Source organism: Myodes glareolus, chromosome 21 (assembly GCF_982192425.1).
Source record: "Myodes glareolus chromosome 21, mMyoGla1.1, whole genome shotgun sequence".
Taxonomy (NCBI): Eukaryota; Metazoa; Chordata; class Mammalia; order Rodentia; family Cricetidae; genus Myodes; species Myodes glareolus.
In genome coordinates, this window is record NC_142046.1 from 37,430,947 (window position 1) to 37,458,258 (window position 27,312).

At 35.7% G+C, this 27,312-nt stretch overlaps 1 protein-coding gene across 6 annotated transcripts in view; it reads left to right on the forward strand.

Annotated features, from left to right (window-relative positions):
* Positions 1–27,312, forward strand: part of Galnt13 (polypeptide N-acetylgalactosaminyltransferase 13) — a 560,713-nt gene that overhangs the window by 361,242 nt on the left and 172,159 nt on the right. For all 6 annotated transcript variants that reach the window (XM_085681127.2, XM_085681123.2, XM_085681120.2 and 3 more), the window contains one exon: positions 26,564–26,744. In XM_085681127.2, the coding sequence (XP_085537253.1) occupies positions 26,564–26,744 (181 nt within the window). The remainder of the gene's footprint in view (positions 1–26,563; positions 26,745–27,312) is intronic.

Genomic DNA, 27,312 nt, shown 5'->3' on the forward strand with positions numbered 1-27,312 from the left:
TCTTTATTTGTATTAGCTTCTTTAAACATTTTATGTCTTTATTTTAATTTTTGTCCATTGGAGTCCATGGAGTATTGAAAACAAATAATTCTACTGAATTGGAACTTAAGTATGTCTTTAAGTTCTGTAGTAAACTGCTTATGAAATTGAGTAGATCGGGGTGTAATGTAGATATGTTTAGGACTATGATGTCATCTTCATTATTTCTTTATTATCTCTCCTGAGTTATCCAATTAGTGTAGTTTGGAATAGAAGCTTATTCCTTTCTTTTAGATTTTCAAGATTGATGGTAGATTTTTTAATGTTTTCCAATATTATTCCAAATGTTCTTTGAAATTTGTTATAATGTTTCCCTGTTGATATCTGGTTCTGTTTATTTTGATTACTTTTTTAAAAATTTTGCTTAATTACCACAAAGGCCCGTCAAACATTTTTACCTTTTCAAAGAACCAGTTCTGTGATTATATGTGTGTGTGTGTGTGTGTAAGTGTGTATCCCTTGATAGGGATTTCAGTGTAGGTTAATCTGCAATAAATTATACACAGTAATAGTTTCATGTTATCTTTACAATAAAATTTTGATTAACCTCCCATTAAATATGCTCAATCAAATGAAACAGAATTAACCATTCCCAGGAGTTATTAACCAAACAAAATGAACTCAATGGTATTTTGTATATCTTTATTCCCTTTTTCTTTGATTTGACATTATTTGTCTTATTTATCTTTTCCCTATATTGATCTTCATTTTTATGATTTTTATAGGTCTTGTTTGTCTCCTGTTTTTTATGTTTTTGATATCTGAGAAAGAGAGAGAGAACATATAAAGTTTGGTGCGTGAGAAAGTGGGAAGGATCAGGGAGAAATTGGAAGAGGGGAAAATATGATCAAATATAATGTATGAGAAATGTTTTAAAAAAATATATGTAAAGAAAAATTGAGACAGTACCCTGCTGATTTATATTTGATATACTCCTGAAATATATCTATATGAAGTTATTGAGTCCTTTTTATTTAAATACAATGAATTAATATAGAACTATTTATCTTAGAAATTGAACTCTAACTTTTCTCATATCAAAATGGAAACTTTAAGAAATATTATACATAAATTCTTAATTTTTTATCATTGTGTGTATGAATACATAAATGCACACAATGGTTGTATATCATATATTACGTAATAACATGTGTGTATATATGCACACATTATATATACAAGGTATACAATCTATATATACATACACAAAACGATAAACATATTAAGTATATATGTGTGTATCTATACATATATAGTGTATATATGTACATATGCATATATTATATATTGTATGTTTAATGTTATTAATGAGATACTTGCCATTGGTTTAAAATGCAGTTTACAAATATTTTATATTAAGTCACTTACTCTTTATCTGAAAAATATGTTCATATGTATAGAGCATGTATGCATAGTTTCTGTCCCATGGGGTTTATACTACTGGGAGATGGAAGACAATAAATGAATAAGCATAATAATTACTCTGACAAATTTAGAAAAAGAAATGTGCCTAGTAGAAAGTAAAGCTGTATAAAGTGATAAAAACATAAATTATGACTGATAAAGAATTTTATTAGAGTGTTCTGGAGTACCTGTAAACAGATAATTTAACCTAAACCAAATGACATAAAAAATTCCAATTGTACAAATTTTTGCTGAGGGACATTCAAGAAAAAGCATGCAGTATACCTAAAAGGTTTTGAGGAGTCATGAAAATCACTGGATTCATTCATAAAAATGTAGAGAATATACATCTAAAAGACAAGAAAGTGTTGAAAGTACAACTCATTGTCTCGGACAAAGAGTATTAGTTGACTGGCTTATGTTACAGTCCGTGTATGCTTGCTATTTAAGAAGTACTGTCCTAGGTTGTACAAAAAGAGTTAAACAGTCCAGGGCATGTTCTAAGGACTTATACTGTTTTGAATGCCTTTGTTTTTGCACAGTAAGTTACAGCTTATTTTTATACGGACTGTCATGATAAATTCCAGCATATGGTATGCATATGAGGTAGTGTTTCTCCCACTAATTTTTTAGTCTTGCATGTATCTTGAAATGTTCACTTTATGCTTTCTTATACTTCCATAGTAGCAGACATATATGCAACTACCCATACTTTATATACAATCAACATAGTATATTCTTATCCCTCACTGGACTCCATGAATGCTACTACAAGATATGGCTTTTCAAATTTCAATTCGTGTGAGATATTTAATAAAAATGACATAAAATGGTACAATTCTAGGTCCAATTACATGATACATTATGTTTAAACAGAATGAAGAGTGCTGTGGTTTCTTATAACCAGGGAAGAATTTATAAATTATAAATGCTAGGTGTTATGTGACTTCTCAGTGGGTAAATGTGCTGACCATGCAAGTATGTTGACTTCGGTGTAAGTGCCACAACACATAGAAGGAAAACAATAACTTCTCAAGGTTGTCATTTTCCTCTCACTTGCTGCTCTACCTTGCTACACATATATTATCATGAACATTCACAAATAATAATAAAAATAGATATTTTATAAATTCCAGTTGCTGAGACTTATAGGTAACATCAGAAATAAATGCAGAGCATAAAATAGACATCTGCAGTATTTGTTTATTATCTTTAATTTTTAGTTTCTTCTTTGGCTTTCTTGATATTTGTTAGTTAGTTTGGTTTTTTTATTATTATTTTTAACTTAACTTTTGAATATTTGTACCCAAGTGTGTGGATATGAAGAAGGAGTAAGGACACAGCATAACAATCCGAGTTTACATCCACATGTAAAAAGTCATAAGTGATTTTACACTCTGTAACAGCTTCACAGGGGTTCAAAGACAGGAAGGTCACATTAATAAACAATAAATGTATTTAATCAAAGTGTTCTATACATTTAACCAAAAAGTGGTGCCTGAAGTTCAAGGGAAAATCAGCAGAGGATCGTACCAGACTTCCTCCTTTTGACTCATTGAACACATACATGCACGCGTGCATGTGCACACACACACACACACACACACACACACACACACACACACACAGAGGGAGAGAGACAGAGACAGAGCGACAGAAAGAGAGAGAGACAGAGATTTCATATCTGTCCTTTTTTTCCACTTTGGAAAAATTAAATAAATGAGATATCACAAAAGAATTGCATGTGTATTTTGTGGAAGTATCATTTCATTTACACAATTAATAACATCCTTTAAAATCTCAAGAAACTGAGATAATTGTAAGTACGTGGTTCCACAGTGACTTCTAGGACATAGTTCCAACACTGAGCTTCCATAAACAGTTGACTAGGAAACCTACTGCTAGTCAGAATTAATGCATTCAAAGTCAAACCCATGTACCTTTTATTAAAGAGCCAAATTTAAATCTCTATGGTAACTACTGCAATAAATGTGCAGCATCTTAAGCTATGATTATACTGTCACCCTTAGTGATGTCTATCTTAAGTACTTGACTACCAATCATTTCACTGTTGTTCTAGTCAACCAGAAATGTAGTTAAAAAAAGAAACTAATTATGAAAATCATTTAAATAAGCCTCAACAGTTTCAGTAATAGCAGCTCCCAGATATGTGGAATGACTCTGAGCTGTGAGATGAAACTAAGGGGAGACTTTGATCTAACTTCAAAATTGAGTGTTAAGTATAAATGTAACAGTAATTAAGGATCAGTGAAAGGCTGATTGTAGATTTTAACAGATTTTTAATTATCCCTAAAAATTAGCAACTTCACACTATTCACCACCTCTAAAAATCTGACTAGATAGCTTAAAGATTCTAAAAATGCTTTCATTAATCTTCAAACTAACCACTAATTTGTACTACAAATATGCTTAAATTGATAGAAAATTTTATCGTGAAATTATTAACCCTTTTAGTGCCAACGGGGTGCTTTTTAATAATAAGTTTCTTTCTGTGATTCTCACTCCGTTATTTTCCTACATTTTAATTTATTTAGTCATTTTATAATGAAGTAACACTCAATCCTATATACCTTTTCTTTATTTTAATTGAGCAATTAAATTCTGCATTTATTTTTGTTGTTGTTGTTCTCTATTTTAACAGGCTAAACCACTTGGTAGTCTATTTCTTATGTGACTAAAGTGCAAGAGATTCTGAAAAATCATCAGGATTTTTGGAATGTTTTACATGAAAAACTTTAATAAGCAGTCTATTTAGAAATTCACCTCACAAATCCCAAAATGACATGATTGAGTTCAGTGATTTGCCCTGTGGACAGTAACTATTCCTTGTTTATCTTTGAAACTCTGCAGAAAGACCCCATAAACTCAATAATTTGTCACCACCTGAGTGGAAACTCTAGACTCCTTAAGTTCATGTAAAGTTAAAGATAAACTTAAAGTTAGAAATTGTGTTGCAGAGTTGAGGCAAAAGTAAAGGCAAGGTGACAGATTTGAAAGGTAGCTCAACAGCATTTATAATTAAGGAACTATCTGAACATGAATGGGTTTGCCAAGAGAGAAAATAGGAAAAGTAACAGAGCAGGGCACGTCCTTAAGTAGCACCTACATCCAGGGGTGGGAGGAGGAAGAGAAACTGAAGGCAAAGCTGTCAGAGAAGAACTAATATAATGTCACAAAAACTTGGAAAGTTATGGTGATTGTCAATAGTGTCAACTGCCGCAGAGAAGCAAGAAAGTAAGAATAATGAAAGCTCATAAAAGGCTTCCTGAGCAGTTCTGGATGATGGATTCAGAATTCTGGAAAATAAGATAAGGTAATTGGATTTTGAAGATATGTAGGGGAAGGGAAACTTTTAAAAGACATTTACCAGCAAACAGGAAAGAAACTGCAAAACAAGTTAAGGGGTAAATATGATCCAAGTAATTATTTTTTTTTATTTTCTATCCTTTTAGCATAGAGTAATGAAAGAATATATAGACTGATAGTCAATATTCAAATGCAATGTGATATGGAAATATAATGGATCATTGATGAAATAAATGCCTGCAATATTGGAGGACTATTATGGAGGTGATAAAGTAATGTGTGTAATACTTTCAGTTAGTAAGAAAGTTGTATATTCTTTATTTTACTACATCCTTATCAGAATAGTGTGAGTTCCTACACTTATATTATATAGCTGAATATTTTGAGCAGCATAGAAAAAGCTTTTTGATTAACAATTGGTAGTGCTGATTTTCAAAGCCTCCTCTCTTGCGTCTAATGCCTGTATTCTGAGTTCTTGAAGTCCAGGGTAGTGGTTTTTTTTTTGTTTTTTTTTGGGTTTTTTTTGTGTTTAACATTAGAAGAGAAGAAAATGTCTTCCTGAGGGAGGTGAAAGGAAGCTCAGTCTGGTTGAGATGTTTCTATTTGTAAATGAGTCGGAGGTCTAGTCTAGCCTTTATTAACACAAAAAAAGTGGAAGGGGAGATTGTACTGACATTAGTGCTCAATAAGAGGCAAAGATTTTCTACTAACTGTGACTTGGTCAGAAACATTTAACAAAAAGTGACTTTAAATATCAATGAATGGTATCTTGCAAGAATAAGGAATGAGAAGAGGAATTATCTTTACTATGCTTTAAACATCATGTTGGGTGAAAAAATGCTATTAACACTGACTATAGGAGCAGAATAATATGTTAAATGTTGTTGTTTCATGTATCTGTACACACACAAACACATAACACACTCTTGAGGTTGTAAACTGAGCATAATGCATTGCCACTAACCTATACTCTCAGCCTTTTTTAATAGTTTAAGAACTCATTTCCAGTCTTCAATGTGGTCAACACTAACTGCTATTAATTAGTTTTATTAATCAAAAATGCTAGTATTATATTATGCTATCCAAGTTGGGTTTGAGAGCTTTTAAATGAACACTTGGGATATACCTATGTGGATTTTTTGTTGTTGTTTTTATGTTTTATACTTGTCTTACTTCATAAAAGTGTTCCTGTAAGGCAATGTTTGAAAGAGAGCCATAGCATTTCATCGATGGCATTAGAATGATTTGTGCCCCTTTCCCCACCAAAAGGTGTACCTGTTTTCAGTGAAGGGGTTCTGAATCCTGGCCATGAACATGGTAGGTGTGGCATGAGTGATATTCTCTTCGGTCAGTCCATTCCTTGATAGTATGAAATTCTGTTTTTCTATTGTCAAATGCATGTAGATGACTAGACTTTGATATGCCCAGTTCTATCATTTACAATTCAAATTGTCTGTGGGTGACTTGAAAAAAAAATGTGTTCTGTTATTTCTTCTCTGCTCAATAGGGTGCTTGCCACAAAGGCAGTGACCAATGTGTATTTGCTGAGCAGATACCAAGTCAAATTTTGAGAAAAAATTCTGGAGAGGAGAGAAAGGTCACCCCCAGCTCTCAAATCCATCATCATGTTGGTAAATCATTTGACCAGTTTACAAGCTACACAGAAGGAACACAGTATAAAAGACACAGGCACACCATTTTGCAAGTTACACAGGAGGACCACATTACAAGTTACCCAGTAGAACCAATAAAGTTACACAGGAGGATCAATTTACAAATTACACAGAATGACCACTTTCCACATTATATGGGAATAACCATTTTACAAGTTGCACCAGAGACCTCACTTCAACTAAAATGAGACAACTAAAGTTAGGTGAGGTTATAGGGTGAAGAATCTCAGGAACAAAGGACAACTATTTTCTAGGGTATAGAGTTTTCTTCTTTATCTGAGTTCGTTGTATATATTTCTGGTATCTCCAAAAGAACAAGAGATGTCATACACTGTAACTAGGTGCCCGTGTGGTCTACTAATATTTAATGGGGCTATTTGGGCATGAATTCTAGAGAAGTCTCGTGCAGTTGCCGTGAGCTCTGTGATAATAAGAAGTTAGGTGTTCCTGATTTCAGACAATCTTGTGATCAGGTACAGGATGAAACCAACATATAAGTGCTGCGTGTATCACCTGAATATTATTTAGCAAATCATTGGCTATTTTTCCCAGTATTTGGTTACATATATATGTACTCACAGTAAAGATTTATTCACAATGTTAATTGTAAAATAAAGGCATCACATAGTCTAATAATTTGACTTTCTAAAATATTTTCCCCTTAAGTTCCCCAAACTTCTAGGACTCTTAGGCCTCAAGCTTCCTAACTATTAAAGATAAAATAGTAAGACCATTTTCTTATGAAATGCATTACTGTCTTTCCTAAAGATATCTCCCTAGTGACACATACATCATAGCAAAGAAATTATTATTATTTTAAATATGTGAATCTAGTCACTAAGTTTTGGGGTTTTTTTTTGTTTTTTATTTTTTAGTAGAACTGCCTTCTGTTGTGGGATTTTCAATATCCTGGAAACTAGTTTGTATTCATCATTACCAGCTTTCTCTATTCATACAAATAATTTAATCAAAAAATGGAAGTCTTGCCCTAACATAGTCATATCTGTATGTTGCCCCAGTAGGTCTACAGGAGAGACGGGGTTTTTCTAATATCAAAACCCTAGTAAAATATAGAATAATAATTCTAGAAAGTACAGTTCTGTCATACATTGATTCTATAGGTCAGAAAATTGCAGGGACAAAAGTTATTGAAATGGAAAAGTATCAATAGTACATACATCCAAAAATATTGTCATATGCCTATCAGGAGTATCTTTACTGGGAATTAAACTGTAGAGGATGGGCCTATTGTTTCCAAATATAAAACAGGTTCTGGCTATAACAAATAAAGCTGCTATAAACATAGTTGAGCACATGCCATTGTGGTATGACTGAGCATCTTTTGGGTATATACTCCAAAGTGGTATTGCTGGGTCTTGAGGTAGATTGTTTCCTAATTTTCTTAGAAGTGGCCATACTGATATCCAAAGCGGCTGTACCAGTTTGCATTCCCACCAGCAATGGAGTGTTCCCTTTACCCCACATCCTCTGCAGCAGAAGTTGTCATCAGTGTTTTTGATCTTGGCCATTTTTACAGGTGTAAGATGGAATCTCAGAGTTGTTTTGATTTCATTTTTCTGATGGCTAGGGATGTTAAACATTTCCTTAAGTGTCTTTCAGCCATTTTAGATTCCCCTGTTGAGAGTTCTCTGTTTACGTACGTACTCCATTTTCTTTATTGAATTATTTGTTCTTTTGATGACCACTTTCTTGAGTTCTTTGTATATTTTGGAAATCAGCCCCCTGTCTTATGTGTGCTTAGTGAAGATCTTTTCCCATTCTGTGGCTGCCATTTTGTCTGGCTGACTGTGTCCTTTGTTATACAGAAGCTTCTCAGTATCAGGAAGTCCCACTCATTAATTGTTTCTCTCAGTGTCTGTGCTACTGGGATTATGTTTAGGAAGTGGTCTCCTGTGCCAGTGCATTCAAGTGTACTTCCCACTTTCTCTTCTATGACATTCAGTATGGTTGCTTTTATGATGTGGTCTTTGATCCATTTGGAATTGCGTTTAGTGCATGGCAATAGATATGAATCTATTTTCATTCTTCTACATGTTGATATCCAGTTATGCCAGCACTATTTGTTGAATATGCTTTTACTTTTCTGTTTTATATTTTTTTGCTTCTTTGTCAAGAAAATCACATGTTCGTAGGTGTATGAACTGATATCCAGGTTTTGTTTTCAAGTGACCCACAAACAAGTTGAAATGCAAATGGGAAAACTGGACATATGAAAGTGTAGTCATCTACACGCGTTTGACAGTAGAATAGAATTTCATAATGTCAAAGAAAGGACTGACTGCAGAGGATATCACTCACACCAAGCTTATCCTGTTCATGGCCAGGTTTCAAAACCCCTTCGCTAAACTTAGCTACACCTTTTTTGTAAGAGACATGTGAAAACTTTTACAGGGTTTTATTTCAAATTAATAAACAAAACTATCAAAACCCACAAATTTTAACATTAAAATTCATGACAGTACCAAATTATAATTATGAAGTAGCCAGAGAAATAATTTTATGGTTGGGGGTCACTACAACATGAGGAATTGTTTTAAAGGATCCCAGCGTTAGGGAGGTTGATAGCTAATGTTTTTGGACATTGAATATATTCTTTTTTTTTTTTTTAGAAAGGAGCTGTGTTTTGATTTTATAATTGTTACTAGTGAGAACACAACTTCGAGTGTACAAAATGGCAGAATTATATGTAGGTCCATTTCAGTAGGTGTTGAAATTTTTACCCTAATCCCATGCCAAAATTTATTTAGTGGTTTAATGAGATTCAAGTAGGAACTCAACCAGCAATCATATCTTCATTCAATACAATACAAAGCTATGCTTATTTGATATTTTTTTATTTATAAAAGTTTATTAATTTATAAAAGTTTCTATTCCCGCCCCTCCTCCCATCACCCTCCCATTCCCCACACTTCCTCTCCTCCTCCCTCTCCATCCCTAAGAGCAGTCAGGGTTTCCTGCCCTGTGGGAAGTTCAAGTTCCTCCCTCCTCCCTCCAGGTCCAGGAAGGTGAGCATCCAAACAGGCTGGATTCCAAAAATTCAGTATATGCAGAGGAAACAAGTCCCAGTGTCATTGTCAATGGCTTTTCAGAAAGACCCCGTGCCAGCCACATTCAGAGAATCCGGCCACATTCAGAGAATCTGGTTGGATCACGTGCTTGTTCAGTCCCAGTCCAACTGGCCTTGGTGAACTCTCATTAGATCAGTCCCCTTGTATCAGTGGGTGAACGCACTCCTGACGGTCCTGCCTTTCTTGTTCATGTTCTCCCTCCTTCTGCTCCTCATTTAGACCTTGGGGGCTCAGTCCAGTGCTCCAACGTGGGTCTCTGTCTCAATTTCCATCCATCAACATGTGAAGGTTCCCTCTGGTCTTGCCTTCTTTGCTCACGTTCTCTTTCCTTCTGCTTCTCGTTTGGACCTAGGGAGTTAAGTCCAGTGTTCCAATGTGGGTCTCTGTCTCTATCTCCATCCATCTCCAGATGAAGGTTCTATGGTGACATGCAAAATATTCATCAGTATGCTTATGGGCCAAGGCCGGTTCAGGCACCCTCTCCTCTGTTCAGAGAACAATCTGGGGATCTCTTGTAAACCCTAAAATGACTCCCTTAGCTGAGATATATACTTCCCTGCTCCCATATCCATCCTTCCTCCCTCCCCCCCATCCCAATCCTCCGAGCTTTCCCCATTCCTCCCCTACTCCCTTCTCTCTCACCCTCTCCTCTTCCAACAACTCCCCCACCCCCCATGCACCCGAGGTTGCCTGGCATCATACCACAAAATCATTTGTTCAACTATGTTCATAGCAGCACTATTTGTAATAGCCAGAACCTGGAAACAACCTAGGTGCCCCTCAATAGAAGAATAGTTAAAACAGGTGTGGAACATATATACATTAGAGTTTTACTCAGCGGAAACAAATAATGACATCATGAATTTTGCATGCAAATGGATGGACATAGAAAACGCTTTGCTGAGTGAGGTAAATCAGACCCAAAAAGAGGAATATGGTATGTATTCACTCATATGTGGATTCTAGACATAATTAAAGGTCTTTGAGCCTATTATTCATGATCCTAGAGAAGCTAAATAAGAAGGTGAACCTGAAGAAAATCATGTAGTTATCCTCCTGGAGATTGGAAGTAGACAAGAGTGCTTATTTGATATTTATATGACAAACATGGTGATAGGAAAAGTCCTTCATTTCAATGAGTAAACCATTCACGTTTTTAAAACTAAATTTTTCCACAGTTAGCAAAAAAAAATGTTAGTCATCACATTCAGTAGCTTTAAACCTAAGCATATTTGCTTCAAAAAGTTTGGTGTTGCATACTGTGGTAGCCAGCACTATTTTTTATTGTTTTGATATTATAATATAATTACATTGTTTCCACCTCCCCTTTTCCCTTCCAAATCATCTTGTACAAACCTTTTTATTCTCCTTCAGTTTTCTGACCCTTCTTTTTTATGATTTTTTTTACATGCCTAAATAATGTATATGTATCTCAGACTACATAATGTTACTCTATACAAGTTTTGAGTGTTTATCATTTGTTTACTTCTAACCAATATGATCTTCTCAGGGGAAAGCTGTTTCTCCCACTCAGCACTCCTTAATTGGCTGTCATTCTTTGTTTGGGGTTGAAGTCACCTTGTCTTTCCCCATCCATATTAGCATGTCTATTTTTGTTGACCCAGTTCATCTATGTTTTGGCAGTCTGGTTGGGAAGACTCCATGAGTACAGCTTCTGTCAGTGTTAGTAGACAATCTCATATAATGCTGTCTTATATTCTGGCTCCCCTCTTTTGCAATATTTCCTGAACCCATAGGTGTAGGATTTGTTTTGCAGATGGATACACTGGAACTGGGTTCCACAACTCTGCAGTTTGACTCGTTGTGGTTTTCTGTAAAGATCTTCATCTGTTCCAAAGAGAAGTTTGCTTAATGAGGGGTAAGGACTATACTTACCGCTGGGCATAAAGATAAGTATTTAGAATGTACTTAGGGATTAGGCTGGGTTAAAAATAGTGATTGTAAGTTCTCCTCCAAGGTCCATAGCTTCACTAGTCCCAGGTAGCTTTCTACGTTTCCAGTACCAGACTTTATTTATTATTTCCCTCTAGTTAGTGGTTCTCAAGTCCAATTAGAAAGCAGGGGTTACAGCTACAGCTGCACCCTTAACGTTTTCTTTTTGTTCTCAAATGTGAGTGTATATCCTTTAATAACTGCAGAAATCAGAAAAGTAAAAAGGGACCATTGCCTGGATTGGGGATCAATAGAGGAGGGAAAAGCAGAGCACAAATCATCTGAGAGAGGAAATGAGAAAAAAATGTGGGCTCTACTTAGAGATAAATGCAGAAGGAGAAAGAAGGGTAGAATAACAATGAGGATGTCTGAAAAAAGTCATAAGGAATCATATGTAGCCAGAGGCTTTTCTCTCTCTCGTTGGGGCCTCCTGGACCGGCTTCTCTCCCGCCCGCCGATGCTTGCAACCACTTATAGACTAATCAATCACTCAGAGGCTAATATTAATATAATTGTTTGGCCAACGGCTTAGGCTATTACTGGCTTGCCCTAACTTGTAAATTAATCATTTCTAATAACCTGTATATCACCACGTGGCCATGGTGTTACCTTAGCTGTTCTGGCATCCTGTTGTATATGCGACTTGCAAGCATCTCTCTCGATCCTGTCTTTTTTTTTCTTTCTTAGGTTGTGTGTTATATAATAGTGCATATATTCTATGTTATATAATTTTTCTCTTAAAGCATACAAATATGGTATAATACAGTTTATTTTGATAAAATGCCAGCCAATGTAGTACAGTAAAAATTAACTTAATACATTAAGATGCAATACATTTTAATATTAAAAAAAACACATAGGAACCACAGTACCCCCAGAGCCTCAGATGAGTACAGAATTTCTGTGTAAACAAGGTAGGCAGTCGGTCCTGCTGATCAAATACACTCTAACTTCTAACACAGCAGGATTGGATAAGGGGCTCAAGCTCAACAGAGAAGAACAGAAATGCCTCCTAATGTCGTTGCCCGCCACCCTCACCCCCTGTCCTCCATCTTGCTTGCAAATCCTAGGACAGAAATCCCAAGTTAAAATTCTGCGCACTTGTCTGAGCTTTTTCTGACCAGGTTTGGTTTCTCATCTTAAGGGACTAACACAGGGAGAGAGCCGCTTGGGAATGGTTGTGCTAGAAAATGATTTTGTGGCCGGAAATTCACGTGCCTATAGGAGTCTGCGGCATCCCCACAGCTATCTCTTTAAATTCAGGAAGGAAAGCTCTCAGGGTCAGCGTTCATTAAGGCCATTTTGAAGTCCCAGCTTAAGAAGTATATCATCATATAACATGGTGAAGTAGTAATGACATGGCAGGGTTACTAGCCATGAGGAGATTTCTCAAGGATTTTGGGTTCCATAGCTGAATAGTATTACCTGCTTTGGCCTATGGCAAGACATAATAAAGTCAGGAAGCATACAATCATGCTATTAACTAGCTTTTCCAAACCATACAGTACATATGAGTCTCTATAAATATAAAAAATGAATATATAATTTAAATGAAGTTTTACATCTAACAGTGCTCTCCCCAAGAGTCAAAAACTACCTAACAAATACACCACAGAATATTACTGTTGCCTTTCATTGCCCTGTAAGATGTGGAAATTAAGTCCCTATTGGTAAAGACACCATGCACTTCAGACACAAGGCCCACAGTCACTTGACCAGTATCTGACCTGAATGTCTCCTCCCTCCCCAAGGTAGTATCAGAAGGTGCCATGGAAGCTTGTAAATGAGGGAAACAACTAACCTCCCTACCCAGTATAGACACCTGTGAACCTGATTTTTTTTTTTTTTTGAGACAAGGTCAGTGACACACCTGAAACTTGCCATTAAGTAGTTTGGGTGGCTAGGGAGGCTCTAACATCTACAAGTCTCTATATACCTAAAGGTCAGATTATAAGTGTACATTGTCATATTCTTTCTCTCTCATGTTTTCTAGGCACAAAACTCAGGTTCTTTTATCAATGTGGCATTTACTAACTGAGCCAGCTCCCCAGCTTCCCCAAAGTAGTTATTTTTATCATGTTCTTCTAATACAGAGAAGGTAAATTTAACTTTCCCAAGTAGGAATGAATTCATGAAAATTTGGGGTTTTATTTTTATGGTTCCAAAAACATTTTCAGTCTTCCTTCCTCTTCTTTTAATTCTAAAATTTCTAAGGATGCTCAGATTTAGTATCATTTACAAATTCTATAATTGCTTTATGTCTTGTTCAATAACAGAATCTATCCTTATAATTTTAAATATAATACATTATGTTATTTTCCACACAAATAAGTTCTTTTCCCTAAAGCAGTATTTGATTGTGCTGAGTTATAGCTTCATTGTTCAGGTCTTGATTAACCTGCATAAGCTTTAAGTATGATCCATGATATGGTAAAACAAAATGAAGCATTAAGTTATAAAGTATAAAGTACTGAATAGAGTCTTTCAGCAGGCTTAATCTTTTTGTTACCTCTGGAGGCTGACAACATAAAGGCCACAACAATTTGATATAGGCCAATACTCATCTTCAATCCTATTCAAACCAAGACGTGACTGCATCGTCAGATATGGTGGCAAGCATCTGTGATCTAACCCTGAAGAGGCAAATGCAAGGGAAACATGAGTTTGTACATCTGGGCTAAATAACAAGAACTTGTCTCCAAAAAAAAAAAAAAATTAGAAAAAAAATGAACTCAGATCTGGTGACTTACAAATTACATGAATCAACTGTTATAAGGAAAGTAAAGTAGAACATAGCTCAACCAATAAAGAAAGATGGCATCCCCTGTCAAAATAATTATCAGGTCCATGCTCAATAAGAGTTACCTAACATAAAACAACTCTGTTTTGTTTGTGTGTGTGTTATTTGTTTTGATAGGATCTCGCTTCCTTCTTTCTTTCTTTCCTTCCTTCCTTCCTTCCTTCCTTCCTTCCTTCCTTCCTGCCTGCCTGCCTGCCTGCCTGCCTGCCTGCCTGCCTGCCTATCTTTTTCTTCCTCCTCCTCCTTATTTAGTTTATATTGATTTTTGTTTGTATTATTTTGCATTGGTTTTTGAGGGGGGGAAATGGGGAGTAAAAATAAAGTCAGATATTTAAGGAGATGGGGAGGGTTTAGGAAGATTTGGGGAGGGAAAAGGATATCATCAAAATATTATATGGGAAAAGAATCAGTAAAGCCGAAAAGCTGCCAAGTTTTAGTCTATAATGAAGTAAAACTTCCTAATTAATATGACTACCAAATAAGAACAGTGGTTTCATGAATCTGGTTTGTACTAGCAGAGGCTTTTGCAGAATATTTTACAATTATAGGAATCATAGAATTTGACATGCATATACCTGTTCTCTCTCTCTCTCTCTCTCTCTCTCTCTCTCTCTCTCTCTCTCTCTGTGTGTGTGTGTATGTGTGTATACACAAAATGGAAGTGAAGTACTAATGGTGACTGTATTGTTTGCTATAAGTATCACCAGTTTTGTTTTTTTAAGGACAATGAAAGCCACAACTATTGCTTCTAATTCAGTTGTGTGACAGACATGTTTTGGGGGTATCATGCAGTTCTCCACATTTCCCTATTACCTTTTAATGAATCAATCAATCATATACTATGAACCTACTTAGACTGACATTTTATTTTATTTATAGCATAGACTACTGGTTGGTCTTATTAAATTCAGATTTTTTTACTAAGTAAATTGCATTTATTTACAAAGTAAAACATGATGCTTCTGAGATATAATGTATGTATATTTATATCACATAGTCTCATACAAGTATGTATAAATAAAACCTCAAAAATCAAAGGTAAATATAAATATTAATTACCTAAGAAACTAAAATTAAGGAACTTAATGGCATGTTATAGAGGTAGGTGGTGCTATATTTTAGTGAAAACAAATCAATTAAAGATAGAATAGGCGAGGACTGTTTACCGGAACAAGCATGGAAGCTAAGCCTGATAGAGAACATAATGGTTCAAGAAACACATGCATTAATTCATAATTTTAATTCCCTAAATTGTGTCAGGCTATTACACGCCTCTCTGTTTCATTATCATCACCCTAGGACATTATCATCTCGCCCCTAGATTACTGCAATCACTCTTTAATACATCTCTCCAGTCTACTGTGTTCAACTTCATTTTCCATATAAAGACTAAATATCTTTGCATGCCCTAGTTTGCCTTAATCATCACAACGGCCCTCTTGAGTACATCTTCTCAGTCATTTTTATTGCCTACAAACAAATTATAGAAGGAAAACAAGTGAGGTCATTCAACTGGTAAGGGGTTGAGCAGGAATCCAATCTGACTATCTAAGGACATGGACATAACCATTGATTCATGTGCCCTCTACTATATGCCATTTAGCATTATTTTTGAGGATGTCATAACAATTGTGCAGTGCAGAGACAGTGACCGTTGGGGAAGAAGGTGAAACTCAGAATAAAACAGGTAGCTGCCTGCATCAGTCTGACACAACTTTAATTTGGAAACTGTTCCTCTTGAAGTACAATTACACATGTCAACTTATGACAAGCATCTTTATTGTTTATTTATTTACTTGAGACAAGGTCTTAACTCTCACTTCGACTAGTCTGAGACTAAATATGCATCCCAGGCTAGGCTTGAACTTGTAGGGGTCCTCCTGCCTTAGTCTCTGGAGCTCTGAAATTATAAATATGAGTCACAAAAACCAGCTGTGTGTGAATTGTATGATCCTAAATTAGAAGTCACTACTGTAGGTGCCAAAACACACAAAAAAGATAATATAAGTTAGATCATTTTCCTTTGAAAGTAGGGAGAAAATCAAATAGATAATCAAATGAGCAATGAACAATTTTACATTTTTATTATCTACTACAAATCATCAAAGAAGTCTATAAAAAAGATCTGGAGTCAAACAGACTTTAATCTTCCGTGGATAAAAGTATATTTTATACACATCAAATTTGGTTGACAGAGATAAAATACATAAATATTAATATTTTGGAAGTCTCAAAGCAACAATCAGCTATGCTTGATTATATAAAGAAGTCTGAGCATTACTAGTTCATGTGGAAGAAAAAAAAACATTTTTTCAATTTTTCCTATTTATTCAGCTCTTATAAGATGACTTAAGAAAACATAATGTCATAGTCTACTTGAAAAATCATTGACTACAGTTTTAAACTAATCATTGTTAAAGTAAACTGTTAAGATACTGATGTTCTAATTTTTAAAGAATAGTAAAATTCAAGATTTTACTGTGTTTTTTTCATAAAACAACAAACAGCAACACATCAACAAAAATTAAATGTGCAATAGGCAATCATTTTACTTGCTCCTGAAATCAGCAATGGAACCTCCAACTAGTTTCTATGATCACAATTTTGTTCCAATGTAGAAGATAAGGGGATGAGCACTTAAAAAATCTTACAAATATACATAGTGGAGGCAACAATAGAATATTTTTGTTTATGATATGATTGGAGCTCAGTTGATAATGGTTGCCTACTGCGAATGTTGCACTGCCTATCAGACTTGGCATTGCAGGCCTCTAATACTAGCATTTGGAAGGTATATACATGAAAATCCACATTTAAAAGTCTTCCTCAGTTACATAGTAAGTAAGGGGTGGAGTACAGAGGAATTTGTCAATAAAAGACAGCTCTATTTGTTTCATAGTACATGTACTGATTCACGTTCCTTTGCAATAATTCCCAGAGTTCTGTGATTGCAAGAGGTAAGTGTCCACATCTGGCATGCACATCCTTCTTAGAGGTCTTATTATTCCTCTCTTTCTTCACATTTTTTTAGTCTTTCTTCCAAAATATTTACTAAAGAAACTGGCAGAGTAATCACTAAGGTAGTCACATGTAGGTAGAGACTGTTCATTTGTTTCCCAACTGCTCAGACCCAAATAATCAAACAGAAACTATATTAAATACAACACTGTTTGGTCAATGACTCAGGCATATTTCTAGCTTGCTCTTACATCTTGAACTACCCCATTTCGATTAAATTTGTATTACCTCGAGGATGTGGCTTATTGAGTAAGGTCCTCCAGCATCTGTCTCCTTTAGCTGCTACATGGCATCTATCTATCTGTCTGTCTGTCTGTCTGTCTGTCTGTCTGTTTGGATTTCCTGCCTGTCTTTATTCTTTTAAGCCATTGGCCAAAACAGTTTATTTATTAACCAATGGTAATAAAACATATTCATTGCATACAGAGGGTTATCCCACATCATCTTTATTCTGATTTGAAGAGTTGCAAAATGAACAAGCAGTCTTGGTCTGCAATTGTCATGCCAAGGGGGAGCAACTACATCCACATAAAACTGAGAGAGATTAGGAAGGAATTCTAGACACAAGAGCAGAGTTAAGCACAGCTTCTTTGTAGCTGCTTTTTTTCTTCTTTCCAGATAGATTCTGTTTGCTGGAGGTGAGCAGAGGCCTGGCTCCTTTAAGAAAAATCTTCTTAACTTGTTGTAGGGAGGACACTTGTTTGCTTTTTAGCTTCCCAGACTCCTGAAATAACAACACAGAAACTGTATTAATTAAATCACTGCTTGGCCAACCATTATAGCATATTTTAGCAAGCTCTTACATATTAAGTTAACCCATTTTTATTATTTTATATTTTATCATGAGGTTCATGGCCTACTGCATGTTTCCAGCTGGCAACTCACATTTTTCCCCTCTAGTGACTACATGGCATCTCCCTGACTCTGCCTTTTTTCTCTGAGCATTCAGTTTAGTTTTCTGCTCCCAGCTCTATTTTGCTAACCTTATGGCTGAAACAGTTTCTTTATTCATTAACCAATAGAAGCAACACATGTACAGAAGGACTTTCCACACAATTTCTCCTTTTAGAAAGTTATAATTATAGTTTTCCCTAGTTGTGATAAAATATAAAGTATATACAAACATTTTAACTGTAATTCTTGCTTAATACCTGCTTTGTTATATGTAATTTTACTATGTTAAAGTTAAAACTTTCATGTTTATTTAAGCAGAAAAGGGGAAATGGTGTGTGTGTGTGTCCTTTTCTCTATGTGTTGCTTTTATTGGTTAATGATAAAGAAACTGGTTTGGATCTATAGCAGGGTAGAACAGAGCTAGGCAGGGAAAACTAAACTGAATGCTGGGAGAAGGAAGACAGAGTGAGAAAGAGACATGTAGCCCCACTGGAGATAGACACCTGAACTTTACCCAATAAGCCACAGCCTCGTGGAGATACACAGATTAATGGAGGTGGGTTAATTTAAGCTATGATTTAGCCAAAAATATGATTGAGCTATTAGCCAAACAATATTACAATTAATGTGGTTTCTGTATGATTATTTTGTGGCTAAGCAGTGGGAAACAAATAAGCAGCCACACACAAATCTGGTTCAATGTTAGCAGTAAAAAAAATTACACAGCCTCTTTGAGAAACAGCTTCTTTGTTCATGCTGGTAGAACAAACTATGGCTCGTTCAGAAGGTCCCACTTAAATGGAATTTGTGAACAGAGTTCTACAAGTTGCTTAATGGCAACATTTACCCACTGCATCCCTGGAGCTGTGGTGGAGAGCATGGGTCAGAGAGGCAGCGAACATACTTCTGCCATGTTAAAGTGGTTGGAACAGTCAGGGCCGTGGAGTTGGTTCTAATCACTCTGGCTTAGCATTTTTTAAAAAAATGCATTCCTGGTCCGAAAATGATTACAGGTACTCAATTCCTGGGGATCCCAGGCATCCATATGGATGGACAGCAGAGGAGAGGGTGCCTGAACTGTCCTTGCCCCACTATCACGCTGATGATTATCTCGAATATCACCATAGAATCTTCGTCTGGCTATGGATGGAGATAGAGACAGAGACTCTCATCAGAGCAACGGACTGAGCTCCCAAGGCCCAGTTGAAAGGCATAAGCAGGGAGAAGACGAGCAAGGAAGTCAGGACTGCGAGGGGTTGGTCCACCAACTGAGGTAGTGTGCCTGTTCTAATGGAAGCTCACCAAATCCAACTGGACCGGGTCTGAATGAGTATGTCATCAAACCGGACTCTCTGATTGTGGCTGACAGTGGGGGTTGACTGAGAAGGCACTGGGACTTGTTTTAACAGCATGTTCTGGCTTTTTGGGACCCTACTCTTTATGGATGCACAGCTTCCTAGACCTGGGTGTATGGGGGAGGGCCTTGGACTTCTCACAGGGCAGGGTTCCCTGCTCTCTCTCAAGCAGGGTGGGAGAGGAAGGAGGAGATGTGGGGGAGCAGGAGGGGATTGGGAGGAGGGAAGGAAGTGTAAATAATTGAATGGAAAAATAAAAAAAGAAAAAAATGCATTTCTGTTCAGAAAATGACTACTGGTACTCAAATCCTGGATAGTGGTATTATTTGCCACTATCAGATGACTTACCTCCATTAAAATCCAGGTTCAGTGGAATTTTTTAAGGTATAATAACGATGTGAGCCAACAGGGGTCTCAGCTATACCTATAAAGCATTCCAGAGTTGCTGGGGCTCTGGTGTTTCTTGTTCCAATGTCACTAACTTGTGGGATTTCTAAGCAGAACTCAAAACCAAACTTAACAGATTTTTGTTAAAGATGCCTGTTAGGGCAGTCATGCAGCAGGTGTGTGCAGACTGTGGGAGTCACGGGAAGCTGTGGCATTCACATGGGAGCTACACAATAGGGCTGGCGGGAAGCTGTGGTATTCACATGGGAGCTACACACAGGGTTGGCGGCAAGCTTTAGTGAAAGTGGGAGCCACAGGGAGATATGGGGAGTCACGGGAAGCTGTGTTAGTGCCATGTGAGGTGGCAGCAAACTAGCAATGCCACAGGAAGCCATGAACAGACAGGCAGCGAAAAAGAAAAAGCTGAGCTAGGATGGATAGGAGTTGAGAGCACTCGTTTTTCTCCCAAATCTATTTGGCTATGTTTGTGCTCAGCTTTGCCCTGTGAAGGTGGCTAAAAAGCCCAGGCAAAGGGCATTTTCATAAATTTGAACTCCAAATGTTGTGCGCCAAGTGCAGCATTAATAATAAACACCCAGGAATAGTTATTCAGGTTCAACCTGAAGGTCAGAAAACTAAAACAGTCAACCACCGACTGTTACCTCTAGCTCAGTCCAAAATGGTGATCCTGCTTCTAGAAATTCTTGGAATGAAACTGTTTGAGAGCTGTCTCTTCCTGTCTTATATTCCTCTCGAGGGCTGGGAGTAAAGGCGTGCACCACTACCATCTGATTTCTAAGGCAAACTAGTGTGAATATTGTGATTAAAGTTGTGTGTCACCACTGCCTGGTGTACAAGGCTGACTAGGGCAGATGTTTTACTCTCTAATCTTCAAGCAAGCTTTGTATATTAATATACAAATGAAATATCAACACACAGTAACAATAACAACTTGTTGCCAACCCCTTTAAACGTTGAAAAGTAACCACAACCCATTGAATGACCATAGAAATGAACATTGCCATTTAGCAGGACAGCATAAACCCAGTACTTCTGGCTGTACCTATTAAGGTAGAAAGGCCAGACACCTTTGGGACCACAGTACTTCAATAAATTCCATTATTTGGGCTGTGTGCATGCTCAGAGTATAGTTGGGGGAGATTAGTTTTTTCCTTACTCTACTAGGTTCTAGATGACAGATACTCCTATTGCACAAGATGAATAACTTTTTGAAGTAAAAAAATTAATAAAACTGTTGTCTGAGAGGAAAGTTTTCAGAAATAAGGATCAAAGACTCATATAATGTTGTGCATTTTAATTTTAATAAAATGAAGTGAATGAGTTGTGAAGTAAGACTAGAATAAAGGGAATGACTTAATGTAATAGACAGGAGTCGAAGGTTAAAGGTTTTAGCCGGTTTGTTTGCTTAGATTTACCTAGGCTCTAAGCAGGGGTGGAAACACAATGAAGATTGTGTGACTGATATTCAGGTTATCCAAATCATGGAAGATTTTTTTTTATTATAGTGTGTCAAATGAGAGAGTTTGGTTGGGGAAAAATCAAAGTTACCTTTTGGTTTCAAAAGTTACTTTTTCCTGATTTCATGTTCCCATATTTGAGGTTATTATGTCCTGAGCCCTATTATTAACATAGAACTCATAAGACTACACGCTTGGAGAGTGCCAGGAGTTGACAGAGTAGATACAGAGACACCTGGGTGTCGCAATGACCCCAGTGCTAATGCACATTTGCAAAATAAAATATAAAAGTAGAGAGAAAGAATTCCTAGAACAGGTATCAATAATTGCTTGATGGGGGATGCATTGTACAATGTGAATTTGTTGTGGTATATAACTTACTATTCACTCATAACACTTAATTTTTTTCTCCAGTCGTGTGTTTATGTTTTCAAAGACAGCAGTTTTTGCAGTGCTAATGCTTGCCATTTATGACAAACTCTGTGGATTTCTGACGGCTTCCAATTATTAAAAATCCCTCTGTTCTTTGTAAAGGCCTTGTTATGTAAACAGTAGCTGACATTTGTGTCTCTCGCTCATGGGCCCATGATGACAGAAGCCCTTTGAGTGTATATTCATGTTCTCTCTCCATCCATGTCAGGCAAAAGAGAGGGCAGGAGAAATAGTAGATCACGTAATCATATTCGTTTATGAGTGTCTGTGATTGGCTCCACATAGGTCCACCTGTTCTTGATAGTGATCATCTTCAACGCTTATTTTTTTGTCATTTTCTGAAAATTTGCTTTGCTTTGCACAATCTCTCTGACCCCCAAGAGTTGTGGAAATATGGTTTTAATCTCTGTCATAGCAGAGAACCACCAGCTGTCTTTCTTACTTGTGCAAACACTTGTTCATGAGCTAGATCTCCAGTCTATACCTCTCTTTTCTATGCACCATGTTCAATATGTAAGGTCCAGAAGCAAGTTGAAGCTAGATACACTTCCAGTCCCGTCATCTTTTCACCTGCCAGTTCAGCTATAGCAACCAGATTCTTTAGATTCTTTAGATTAGACACCATTTTTATTGCATTAGAAAATGAAAATCAGCTTTTATTGCATGCTTGATGATTTTCCAAGAACATTTTAAGCACATTTTTCTCAGTTCAAATGGCAGTACTGGAGTAGCTTTCCCATTTGCTATTCATAGAATTCACTCTGGTAGGGAAAGGCTAGTTTCTCGTTTTTGCACTGAACCTCCCTTCTTGGTTTGTTGGTGGTAGAAAAGAAGGAAAACTTTTCTTCCCATTAGTATGGAACTCCTTATAATAATAAGACCGTAAATTCCCTGGCTCACTAATTTCTGTGTAATTTTTCTGAAGTACTGTCACTTTTAAGAAAGACCTGATTATAATGAAAATACTGAGAACCCTGCTTAAACTTTTTTTAGGGAATTTGAGATAACTGTGCGATTCCATATTAAGGATGTCAGTGGTGCTTATAGGGTTGCTATTGTGTCGCTCAACAGCCTCATTCACCATGAGCAGTGAATTAGACTTTATTTTACTTTTGTGCTGCATGGTACCCTCCAAATAACTCCCTTAATTTCCAAGAACTATGTAATAGCTCACATTTGACAAGGTAATTTGTCTTAATCCATATGGTTAAAACTTCACAATATGTAACTTGTATGCATCCCAAAGGTGCTTATCTAATCATTTTTCCAGCAGTGATTTTTTTCTCATATTAACCTTGATAGGTAAATTTTAAATGATCCATTTGATCATTTTGGCACCATAATAATTATCTTTCTGCCTCAAGATGAACATAATTTGATATTTGGCTCTCAGGCCTACAAAAATGACCAGCCATCTTTGCCTTTTTATAGTCTACCTAGGCAAAACAAAACAAAACAAAACAACAAGAAAAAAAACACAAGGATACAGAAAATTTCTTTTTCAAAAATCTTTTGATTTGCTTTTCAGCTTATGTGTATGTGTGGGTGTCTACGTGGAGCTTTGTGCTCACACCCACACAGGCACATCACCCAACATTGTTTCTGGGACTTTATCTCACGCAGGAGGGAATAAACTACAAGCATGATTGAGGTATCTACCCAGGCTGTAGAAATGGCTCTTGTGAGATGATGCTTTGGCTGGGATAAGAATGAGAAAGGGGCTACTCATTTAATGGAAAAAGGTCAGGATAAAATTCCATAGGTATAAAGTAAGGATGTGAGAAGGCTTTGATATATAGTAAAATGTGTAATGTGATTCTAGAAAATAGCAGGTTATTTATAGATGAAAAGACTTATGGATCTTCTTAGAAGAACTATGAAGGAATTTTGTTTATATTTTCAGTTCATTGAAGGATTCAAGTAGTGAAGCAAAGTCACATAGTTTTTTATATAAAAAATCCTTTCTAATTTCTTAGAACGAATTAAATTTTCAGAGTGCAATCATGTGACTATACCTGGAGAATGGATCTATAGGTAGTTGGCAATTAGTTCATGAAGGTGAAACCTTAATCCAAAAGACATGGAGATGTTATAAGAGGAAGGAATGACAGCATAGCTTTCACTGTACGATAATCAATGATGTCCCAACTTCTCAGATATTAAAACTGCATTTCTGTTCATGAAGTTATCATCTAGGCAGGATATGGTGTTTTTTAGTAGCATCCTGAGCAAACGAGTCATTTGTAAGTTATTTTACAGACAATATTATCAAGGTTGAATAGTGGGTTGAATGCATTTTTGGAAAGCTAAGGAGAAATCAGTTATGTCAATGAGTTTGATTTTACTTTATTTCTTATTTAATTTTACCGGCCATCTGGAAGATTGGTTTAACCATTAATTAACAGTTTTTTAAAAATTCTTTGGACAAAATATGATCAGACTGGTAGAGGAGGGTGGACTCAAAAATTCACTTATGGACTGGCATATCTGGTTATCTCTGAGGCAATCCCCCCCCAAAAAAGGTGTGGCCAGTAAATGTTTTGCTATACTAATTCATGTTCCATTGGAAAAGTCTATGTTGAGATATAAGAGTTGAAGTTATCATCATTTATATTGCTTCTATGTTTATACAACAAATGAGACCAACTTTGAGTCTATGAAGAGAAATGGAGAACAACATACAAAAAACATAGTTTAAAGAAGGGAAAAGTGTCAAGTAACACATGGGAAAGGAGTGTCCAGAAATGGAGTATACTACATGACTCATCTACATAAACATTTTTGGCTTCCACCATACATGTTTTAAGGAAGATACAGAAATGAACATCATTCTCCAATGAGTAGAAAAGTAAAAAAAATGTGGTATGTCTACAAAATATAGTGTATGCGATTTTATATGGGTGTAAATGAAGTATGATGGAGGCAATATAATACAATTTACGATTTCTTCATGTTTTATAGATTTTTTTTCATTAGCTTTGGATATTTAAGATGCCTACTCTGAAGTCATAGTATGTAATTTGTAGGGTGAATTCATGATATCAAGAGAACTGCAGGAGACATGATTAAATCAGATACATTTATAAGATATAAGGAATGTGTCTAGACTGACTGTAAACCTTAATTTATCATTGTGGGAAAAATGATCAACTGCTTTTATTTAAACAAAGGAAGAATGTGAAGGTTTCTACAATTGCAAGATGGGTTGTAGGTATCATAGTCCAATGGTGGAAGAGTTGTGAGTCTATAAAATATTTTTGGAAAATATGCTTGTCCTTTGAGAGTGATAAAGAAGCCCACTATTCTGCTTTCTGCTTAAGTGTTATATTTCTCATCTCTTCCACTAGTATAATCCTGCTCACACAGGCAATCTTCTCTTCATATGGGGATGGGACAATTAGTTCTAAGTCTTGTCACAGTGAACCAAGAATGGTGACTGTAAAAGTCCATTACATAAAAGTCACAATACTTGCATATGGCTTTTTGATAACTTTCTCTATACTTCAAAATATCTGAAGATTGTATTTTTAGTATGATGTAAACATTGCTATGTAGTAGTTTTATTATGTTTTTCTCTTGTTACATTAGCATTTTGTTTGTATACATTATGAAATGGATGCTTTTGACTGTCAGAACACAACTTACTAGAATCAGCTCTCTTTTCCCACCATTCAGGCTCTGAAATTTTAATTCAGGTTGTCACAATGCAGAATGAGGGCCTTTACTCAAAGATCTACCTTACTGTACCTATTGGTTATTTTTGACAACAAAAATACTGTGTACATTTAACAAAGATAGCATTTCCCAATATTTTCAATCCATAATTGATTGAATACACACATGCAGAACTTATTAACATGGGACCACTGTCAATACACCAATATCGAGGTCCAAGATACTAGTAAGGCCTTTGGCTATGCAGTGAAATTTTACTGAAATAAATACTTGTGAAAACTTTATATAGCACCTTCCTTCAACTACAGAGTAGATCTGAGAATATCAAGATATCCAAGCTATGTTTTCCAAGAGTTCCTGGTTTCAAAAAACTTTTCCTTAAAAATATTTTTCTTGAACGAGTAAATGTTCACAATAATACTTTTAGTTATTTATTAAAATAATGTTTACAGTATAATAGTAAACCAATACTCAGTCTCTCCAAAGTATGTCCTAGAAATATTATTTTGAAAGATACATAGTAAGCAGAAGTAAAAGCATCACAGAATGTTAGTAAGAGTATTGACATCCAATTGTATAAGATTTACAAAAAAAAAATGATGTCTGAGAGTGGGTAAGCATTTGCAATTTCAAATAGACAGAGGGTAATTAATAGATTTTTCTTCAAACCAAATTTAGATTTTTGGTATTGCATCATCTATATCAATTCACAATGAGATTCGGTTGTATCAGAATCTGGATGCCAAATTATCTGCTAAATAATAACTGAGTAACAACTGTACACTATAACTCTAGTTACCAAATAAAATGACATGAAAAGAGCTGCATCTTAGTTCCAAAGTCCCAGTGCTACAAATGTTTAAAGAGACTATCTTCTTTTGTAAAATGTGATTATCTTAGCTTAAAAGTCTGTGTCTATGTGTTATTTTGTTGAAATGTGTAACATCTATCTGTAGGTATGGTTGAAACTTTATTCATGCTATGTATTCTCATTGTATAGTTTCTATTGGCTCTTACATAGGATTGCTCTTTTCTCTAGATCTGGCAATGTGGAGGTTCTTTGGAGATTGTGACTTGCTCTCACGTCGGTCATGTTTTCCGAAAGGCAACTCCATATACATTCCCTGGTGGCACTGGCCATGTCATTAACAAGAACAACAGAAGACTGGCAGAAGTTTGGATGGACGAATTTAAAGATTTCTTCTATATCATATCCCCAGGTAAGCACTGCTGGCCTTTTCCTTTCTCTAAAAGGGAAAGTAAAAATTTAAACATGCAGAATGTCTGTTTCATTGTTCTTATTACCCTAAGAGCTAAAATAAAATATTACTCATTACCAGAATATCATGGAAAATTGTGTATGATAAAGTTTTATAGGAAAGCACTTTTCACCTAAAATGAGAAAAAAACATCTTAAGTAGACATTTGAAAAATCTTTTTTATTCTCTACCCAAAAAAAGAAATGATATTCCCACAGACATTCCTATTTATTTTAACACATACTAAGAAATTTTTTAACTTGTATTTAAACAGAATAGCTTAGTAAACAGTCAATAAATTTAAGTAAAAAAGTAATGAAACAATACTGAATGATAAATGTCTTCCTACTTTAGTTGCACAGACCTAGTTATTTAGAATTAAAAAGTAAATGAAGACTGAAGATGTGAGGTAGAAATTATTATTATCATTTTTTGCTTATACTTTTTATATTTTGTAAATTTCTCAGTACTTAAGTATAATTTATATGGAAGAATATTTTTAGGAATAAGTAATTGCGTAATAATTCAA